At 33.6% G+C, this 9,733-nt stretch overlaps 1 protein-coding gene across 1 annotated transcript in view; it reads left to right on the top strand.

The window, feature by feature from the left end:
* LOC105173535 overlaps positions 6,070–9,733 on the top strand; it is a 5,743-nt gene continuing 2,079 nt past the window's right edge. Inside the window, 3 exon segments of the mRNA XM_011095315.2 lie at positions 6,070–6,233; positions 7,321–9,179; positions 9,696–9,732. Of these exon segments, the coding sequence (XP_011093617.1) occupies positions 7,379–9,179; positions 9,696–9,732 (1,838 nt within the window). The 5' untranslated portion in view covers positions 6,070–6,233; positions 7,321–7,378.

The following is a 9,733-nucleotide window of genomic DNA, read 5'->3' as shown; positions in this document are numbered from 1 at the left end:
CATACATATCTGTAGGATAATGACAGGAAGTTGTCTAGGGGGACCAGGACTATGCATTATGTAAAATGCCCATAGCACCAGTTATACTATTCTGACATTCTGTTTTCATTGTTCAGAGGTCTCAGAATACCTTCAGGTGTCCTTTATATTCTGACTCCTTCAAGGTCCGTTCTTAGTAGGAAAAAAAAGTCTGGAGGTCTTCATCGATCCTGAGATTCTTCAAAGTCTCTAATGTATTCTGAAGGTCTCTAAAAATATCCCTACATCAATATCAAAATCAGGTCGTACAAAAGATTTTAATTTAAATCAATCTTATTGACCCCCATTATAAATAGAAGGTTTCACGTCGAAAGTTTGCACGTGAGGATATATTAAAATATTAAAATTAAATGATATTCCTTCATAACAACTGAAATTTTTAGAGGAAGGAGCTTGTTTAACAAGCTGGTTAAAATTATTGGAAAAAAAAACAAATACCAAATTAAGAAAGTTGATCACCATATCTATATGCTTGTTAATTTACCAACTTTCCAATCATAAAAATATGCAAATAATTCAAGAAATATTTTGTTCATGTCATCCTTCTGTATACAAGGCCGGGAAAATAATTTGAAAATCCAACTGATCAAGAATCAAAAGATTCAATAATTATTTAATTCTGAATGATTGTTTCTGATAGCTAACCCCACCCAGTCCTACATAACAATCAAGGACAGATAAATTAGTATTATTTTTTTTTTATCAGAAATTAAAATATTGATGTTAATCCATGCTCCTCCATGGCAAAGGATTTTCTTCCCAACCAAACCTGCGAGGAGAATTTAAAATTATTATATTGCTAAGAGAAGCCTATAGGCATATTTAGACTAATTACATTTTTAGTTCTATAATTATAATTATTAGATGTTTTAGTCTTATAATTTGTTAAAATTGTAAAATGGTCCTTCACCTCTTTTAATTTTATAATTTTAGGATAAAATTGGCAGAACTTTCAAAATTGGCCTCAAAGCGGCATATGACAGTTAAAAATTGGGGAGACACATCTTATTGACTGATTTTTAATTGATGACATGGAAAGCAGGTATGACATGGCAACTTATGCCACATAGCCCCCTTTTCTTACATTAGCCATCACTTTCCACATCTTCATAATTCAATTAATAAGATGTGTTTCTCTAATTAATTTTTAACCGGCACATGCACTACAAAAAAATTAATTATTTCCTATATTATAAATCAATATGGCTTAAAAATTATATTAAACAATACTATCTACTGCGATCAGATAAAATCGATGAGAAAACTTAAATTTTGATCAAATTAATCAATATTTACCATAGTTTTACTCATGGTCAAAATATTTACCATAGTTTTAAGCTGTAACAAATATTTTCGCCTCATTTATGTAAATAACGACTAAAAATTGTTGCACAATCGTAGTTAATTAATATCCGCTGCATTTTTTATATTTAACCATGATTATTGATCATAGTAAAAAAAATCATATTTCTTTTAATGATGTCATCTCCCTACCAAATTAATTTGTCCTGGAGTCATGAAATTAAGAAAGGTGAATAACTAGCCCTCTACGATCCTAATAAATTATAGGACTAAATGCGAATAGGCTATTGTTAGAGGACTAAAATGCAATTAAGCCTATAAATAACTAATATGTATATATATTTATTAAAATAAGGTTACAGCTGGAAATGGGTCCTCGGAAACTACAAAGAAAGGGTAGACCACGTTTGAAGATACTATTGTACTACAATATAACTTAAAGAAATGGTTAGATGGATTCTGAGGGCATAAAAACCCTAAAACTGTCCCCACTTGGAGACTACGAGATTTTGATGAATTTGGTTCCTTGTCTCCTCCTGCTTCCTGGAAAAAAGAATCAATCTGGTACGTAAACAAACATCCTTAACATTGCTTGCATGCCCTCATCTCTCAGGATCTACTTGGATACGTTTTCATAGCTCTCATATATATACAGTTTGATTGATACAACTCCACTTAATATAAATCATCCTCTATCTATTATTTTATAATAATCCTGCCATATATTCTTCATCGTACATATTAAATTACATATTTCATCCTATAACTTGAGGTCGTTAGTATTTTTCATCACGTAACTTACTTAATTTACACATTTGGTCCTTTTTTAGACAAATTTAGTACTGAACATCTCATGTTCAGTTAGTTTTTGGCAAATTTAGTCTTGTGTTGAAAATTTTGACCCTAATGATCTATAGTTACAGGATAAAAAAATGAGATCTATATATTAAAGTGTGAAGGGGACCAAAACTGTTAATACAAGACTAAATTTTTATCAAAAAAAAGTGATTAAATGTGTAAATGAAGTAAGTTACAAGACTAAAAATGCTAACGACTTACAATTATAGGACCAAAAATATAATTTTCCCTAAAAATAAATTAATATATAGATAATGTAACTGTTGCAGGGGGAAATTGCAATTTTCTCCCATAACTTACTTAGACCCAATATATTTTCAGTTTCATTATTTACAGAATTCTCAAAAATAGTCTCATAACTTGCAAAAAGTATCAATTTAAATCATCCTACAATTTTCGTTAAACAACATGGTAGTTATCAAAATGGAGGAAAGCGATCAGGTAATTGCATGTTGTTTTTTCCGTTTATTTCCTAATAAAAGTTGGCAAAAAAAATTGAAAGTGAGATCTTTTTAAAATTATAGGATTATTGTCGAGATCCCATAATGCATGGGACGAAAAAATATAGCGAATTAAAGAGTTGCAATTTTATGATGTTGAAAAGCTTCCCATCCATAACAAGAAAGTTAAACACAAGTTGATTTGCTACATGCAGTATTGCATTTGGATGAGGGTAAATTACATTTTACTATTCAAGCAATGCTCGTTTTTATACATATTTTGTTTTCACTTGTCAATCTAATTTTGTAAATTTTGCACCATATATGACCTTCTTTTGTTGATTTTTCTGCCGAAAAAGCATTACACACTGTGTATATGTGAAAAATACCATATCACATTACTCTTAAATATCACATGTGCATTGCATGCAACATTTTTTCAACAAAAAACTTGAAAGAAAAATAGTTATAAATGACAGAGTGCAAACTTTTATAAAGTTGAAATAGTAATTTGATACACACACAAAAAAAGAGTTTAGATTTCAAAGTACAAAAACGATTATAATTCAGATGGTAAAATATAATTAACCCTTTGAATTATTTTATCCTGCTTGTATTTGTACTAATGTAATAGAATCAACGTGAGGAACTATCCTTGTTAAGCAACTTGTTCACCTTTTGGAAATCCTAAGGTTGAAATCATTAGATCACAGATACTACGGGTTGGATTGCGGATAAGATGTCGATGGTGTAGTTAGATTCTTTCGTTTCATGTCATAAAATCATTCAAGAAGGTATATCAACGATAACTCGTTAAGACTTGCAATGGATATTACGTTTATAAGACGATTGACATATCTCATAGCTAATTAATTATACACGCAAACACTTTAGTACGTATCAATAAAAAGTTAATTAACAAGTTCATTGAACGTCACTAAAAAAAAAAATTCCATGGGAGCCTTTTTAGGTATAATTGGCGTTGCGGTTTCTCTTTAGTCACAAAAGTGTAATGATTAGTTCTTAAACTTTACATTCTATAATAGCCTTGTGTCATAATTACATAATTAGTGCAATAATAGTGGTGGGAATTATGTCCCAAGTAGCATAAACACGTGTGAGTTCCGACAAAAGAATCCATTGCTGGTAATGAGATGATGGGAGGACATCCAGGTTGCCGGGGATGTGTTGTTGCTAAAGTCCATGGTATGACTAGATGATCAAGTGGGAAAGAAATTTCCTACATTCAAAATAGTAACACGTGATTGAAATTAGATACATGCGTTTCAAGGTCAAAGATGGAAATCGATCCAAGTCCATGCCCTAAAACTTCAATCTGAAGATTGGACAATTATGGGAAAATTATAATTTTAGTCCTGTAATTTATAGAGAGTGATATTTTTAATCCCGTATAAATTAATTTTTACAATTCAGTTCTGTAATTTTATAATATTGGTAAATTTTAATTTTTTTTTTGGCCAAATTACAGTTTACTTGTAATTTTATCCTACAAATAAATTCATGTAGGAGCAAAAATATCAACTTTTTTAAGTTATAGTACTAAAAATGCTAACACCCCCTGAGTTATAGGATTAAAATTGCAATTTTATTGGTCGTATACAAGTCACATGCAATTTTCCGACCACAAAGGATGAAAATTGCCGAATTTTTAAAGTTATTTGACTAAATTTCTAATATTAATTCGTGTAGGACCAATAATGCCACCCAAATCGAAAACAAATCCATTAATTGCATGTAATATGGAGAAATATTCAATAATTAATTTACGGCACTAGATTAATTATTTTAAATTGTTAAAATCAATTATCCAGGTTAATCAAGTAATAAATATTTAATTTGAGCCGATTAGATCGTTGGAGTTCCTAATTTAGCACAAGTTTGGGTTAATTAGTTGGGCTAACTAATTAAATGGGGATTTAATTTAAATAATAATTAGGATATGATCCAAAAGCTGATGGCCCGTCTTCCTCACTCTCTTATATCTCCCTTCTTTCTTATTTTTTTTTTCGTTAAACGTAAATTTCATTAAACGAAAAATATTAAAAGAGTACAGTACAATCATGAATCATTATGAAATTCTTTAAGAGTCGTATTTGAAAATCGTTTAAGACATTGAACTTCATTCAAGGCTTCCTTAAGAAACCTAAAACATTTTCTAGTTCATAGAAGTCTTGCTTTCCTGAGATTCTAGCAAAGCTAAAAAAGACATAAGTTTGCGTTTTGTGTGGATTTGCTGTACAGAGAATATTTTTGCTCTTGTATGGACAAAGAAAGAAACCATTCTTGGAGGAAAGCTTTTGAAACTAGGACATTCAACTAATTTCATAATGGTATTCACCCTTTGGCTTGTACCAGCTCGTTGGTGTACAAGTGAAGAATAGTCTAGTTGACGTGAGATATGATCCCATTTTAATATCTTATTTATCCCTTCCATTGCTCATTTCACGTCTAGACTTGTGTCGATTCCTTTAAAAGATACTCCAAGACTCAAGTCAATAATCAGTTAAAAAAAATAGAAACTGCATAAAAAAAAAAAAAAAAGGTGAGACGGAATGATTATAGTAGCACTTGTAACAATTAGTGCTTTGTGGGTATGTGTGCTGCAAAAACTCGTTATCCTTTTTCGAGGAAAAAATGCTTCCTTTTATAGCCTTAGTTATCAAAATTTAAACAAAAAACTAAAAAGAAGTGAATTATGATTATTAAAATATGCCTGAACTCATGGTAGTGATCAAAACTAAATCTCAAAAAAAAAAAAAATTACCAATAAGAAATGGATAAATTACAATGAATTCTCTTGAGATTTGACTTAATTACGAACATCTCGTTGTTGATTTTATCAATATCCTCCTGATTAATAATTAGCCAATCCATTAGGTTTTCATCCATTTTTTGTGGTGAACTGACAAAAATATTACCGTGGATTAAAAATTATGATTTTTAATTTATTTTTTTAAAATTTTTAATTTTTTATGGACTAAGTTGGTAATTTTTTTTATAATTTTTAAAAAATTTTCATTCTCATTCAATTTTTTTTATTCACCCCGTTCAATTTTTTTTGATAATTTTTTAATTTTTTTTACAGTAAAGACAAAGATGACAATTTCATACCTCCATTCAAAGATTACATAATTTCATCAAATATTAAAAAAATATTTATAATTTTTTAAACTACGTTAGAGTATTAGTATTTATAACAAATCTCGGAAGAGATTGTTGTAATTTAAAGGAAAACTGAAGTGTTACATGGACTGGTAGTGGCGAACTTCAACCCATTGTAAGCCAGCCCAAAGGACCCAACCAACAGAACTTGCCCATGACCATTAGGCCTCTGAGACAAAAAGAAAGAGAAAAAAGAAACCAAGAAAACAGACACAACTGTAAGAGTAGATGATAAATTGATAATAGTTTTGAGATAAGGATTTCAAGCCCCACCTTTCATTTCCCTCTTTCTCATTAGCCATAACCGGAGGCAAAAGTAAGTGTGGAGGGAGTGACTTCCACTTCAGCTACACCCCTCCAACTTGGGATTCATTTCCTACTTATTTCAGGGATACTTCTCTTAATCTCAAGGTGTGAATTTCTTTCATGGCCAATGTTGTTGTTGTTCTGTTTCTTGATTATTGTGTCCCTCATAGACTGCATGATAATCTATGCCTGGAACACTTTATCGATTTTAAGCATCCTTTAGGCTTCTCTTTCTGTTCTGCACATGGGCTTCGGATTATCGTTTTCTAATGGGTTCTTGTTTCTTCTTGTAGGTGTTGTTATAACGAATGTGCTGTTTCAGTTTATGGGTTTCTTTTCTTGTTAGTGATTAACTCCTTGTTGAGGACTCTGTTTCATTTTGAGTATGTTGAGCGGTTTTGCATTTTATCTTGGTTGAGTAATTTGAACTTGGAGTAGACTCATGAAAGTTGTGAGTTCCTTTCATAGTGATGGTTAGTTCTTCATTAAAGCTGTAATCTGCTTGTGTGCGTGTGTGTGTGAGGTCTCTGGAATGTTCTTGTGATTGGTGTAAAGTAGGCTCTAATTTGGATATCTCAAGAACAATTTAGGAAATTGAAGTGAGCTAAAATCAGGTCTTGTTAAATAATATATTCCCTATAAGATTGTGAAACTGTCAATTATAAATATAATGGCAAAGCTTAGTAGTCAGTGCCTTGAGCCCTTTTCCATTACTATGGCTTTGGAAATTACATTGACTATCTTGATTCTTACTAACGGGGTGTTTTGGAAAAACTTAAGTGCTTTTATGCTTATAATTCTTCAATTTTCAGCGAGTAGAAGCTAAAGCTAATAGCTAACATAGTTGGTATTGGGGGTGCTTTTTCCTGCTTGTGTGTTTTCTGTAGATATGTAGAACTTCTGTAGGACCTTTTGCTCTCATAATTATTGATGTAATTCAAAATTGTCCTCCCATTTAAGTGGCATTGTGGTTATTCATGAATGAGTTGAATATACACCAAAAGTTTTGAGCAAATACTCATTGCCTTCACTTTTTTCCGCTTCTAATTAATATTTCCGAAACTCAACTTTTTTACTTTTAACTTGTCACTTTTCCACTTTTTGCACTATCTATGCCATAAAGCCATTAATTTTCCTGGTCTGCGTCAAGGTAGAATCACCAGTCTTCTTTACTCGACCTCTTGTGTCTCAGGTGATTGAATTGATGAGGGAGTATTGCTGTTGGTGATTGTACCCTGTTACACCTCAACATGGCTCCTGTAATTCCAAGTTCCACCAACAACGTCCCGCTCAGTCCTGGTATTGCATTTATAACAAAAAAGAGCAACCTTTTATCTAGATGCAGCATCCCACGAAAGCTTAACAAAGAAGCATTACCAGCCCAAAAGTATATACTACCTTTGTCGACATCAATTAGGTTGTTTCCCCAATTTCGGATTGGATGTATTCTAAAGCCCAAGCTAAGAACTCATATAGCATCTGCCTCTGGGACTGATGTTGCCGTCGAGGAGGCAGATTTGTCTCCAGCAGATAATGAAGCTTCAGTGAATGGGACAGATGCTGCAGAAACTAGTGGAGATTCGTCTGCTAAGTCAGATATCAGTTCTGTTAAATCTAAACGTTCAAGACCTGTTAGAAAGAGTGAGATGCCTCCCGTGAAGAACGAAGAACTTATTCCTGGAGCAACTTTTACTGGAAAAGTTAGATCAATCCAGCCATTTGGTGCTTTTGTTGATTTTGGCGCTTTCACTGATGGGCTTGTTCATGTTTCTAGGTTGAGTGATAGCTTCGTGAAGGATGTTGCTAGTGTAGTGACTGTTGGACAAGAGGTGAAAGTAAGGTTACTAGAAGCAAACATGGAAACAGGCCGAATAGCTTTAAGCATGCGCGAAAGTGATGACTCCAGCAAGCAACAGAGAGATGCTCCAGGCGGCAGTGATAAATCTAGACCTCCCCGAAAGACTAATCAAAGATTCAATCAGAAGAGAGAGGAGACTAAGAAAAGCTCGAAATTCGTCAAGGGGCAAGACCTCGAGGGGACTGTAAAAAATCTAACTAGAGCTGGTGCTTTCATTTCTCTTCCTGAAGGCGAGGAAGGATTCCTGCCTACATCAGAGGAAGCTGATGAGGGGTTCGGAAACATTATGGGTGGTTCTTCGTTGGAAGTAGGGCAAGAAGTCAGTGTTCGAGTATTACGCATTACTAGAGGACAGGTAACATTGACAATGAAAAAGGAAGAAGCTATTGGGGAGTTGGATGCGAAGCTCAGCCAGGGCGTGGTGCATACAGCAACAAACCCTTTTGTGCTAGCTTTTAGGAGCAACCAAGTCATCTCCGAATTTTTAGATGAAAGGGAAAATGAAAAAGAAGTGGTTGGGAAAGCAGAGGAAGTTGCAAAGGATATAGATGAAGTGGTCAGCAGGAGTGATGACACTTTGTCCGTAGCCTTGGCCAAGGAAGAGAATGTAGAAACAATTCCCCAGACTTCTGAAACTAATGATGATGAAATTGGAAGTACCAAAGAAGTAGAAGCCAGCTCTGTTATACCTGGCGATGACGGAATCCCACCTACTGAAGATCAGATAATTGAGGAACCTTCTCCAACTGAAGCTAAAGAAAACATGGAAGAATCTGAATTATCTGGAGAAGTAGCTGATATTTCATCTGAGATTATTGAAGAAGCTAAAGACAGTGCAGTTGATGACAGAGTAGTAACAAATGAAGAAATAAGTCAGGAACCAGATACCAAAGTTCCTTCTGCCACAGAAAGTGATCCTGACTTATCTGGAGATCCTTTGTCAGTTGCTGGTGCTGAGGATGAAGGACGGGAACAGTTATCTGGAGAATTAACTGATGAAACATCGCCTGATATTGTCGAAGAAGTTACAGCTGAGGCAGCTAATGATGTAATAGCAAAAGATGAAGACAAAAGTGAATTAACAGATGATGCCAAGCCTTCTGTCACACAAGATGAAGAAGCTTCTGCACTTAACCCAGAGGAAAATGACAGTAGTGATAGCTCAAGTGCACAAATTGAAGCCAAATCCACAGGTTTGTGATTCAACTCTCTCTCTCTCTCCCCCTCCCTCCCTCCAGTTTAGGTAATTCTATTCGGAGAAAACTCCAACATATCCTTGCTACTGGCAATTATTTTGTATCATCTGGTGCATTTTGAATAGGATTATGGAGCCATCCGTTAAGATGTGAACTCATTTCCTCGCAAGAATGAAAGCTTTATGATAACCAAGATCTAACTAAATCATAAAGAATTAGGTGCAAAACTAGACTGGAGACGAAATACTCTGAAACACCACTGAGGATCTCTTTTAGTTTTGAACTCGTCAAAAGGACCCATAATATTTTATCATCAATCTAAAGTCATTCATTTGGCTAATGTTAACTTCGGCTCAGAAAATGCAGAACTGACCAAATAAAAATAACTATTATTATATCTCTACTCTAGTTTGTTTTACTTGGAATTGGTATCTTATAGCTTCTTATCTTTTTGTCCATTCGCCTTCTAGAAATTTTTTCTGCTCACTAAAGTCTAATTATGCTCGATTACAGTTGGTATATCACCAGCTCTTGTGAAGCAGTTGCGTGAG

Source organism: Sesamum indicum, linkage group LG11 (genome assembly GCF_000512975.1).
Source record: "Sesamum indicum cultivar Zhongzhi No. 13 linkage group LG11, S_indicum_v1.0, whole genome shotgun sequence".
NCBI classification, from domain to species: Eukaryota; Viridiplantae; Streptophyta; class Magnoliopsida; order Lamiales; family Pedaliaceae; genus Sesamum; species Sesamum indicum.
Note: the sequence above shows the minus strand (reverse complement) of the source record. Positions and strands in the feature narration are given on the sequence as shown.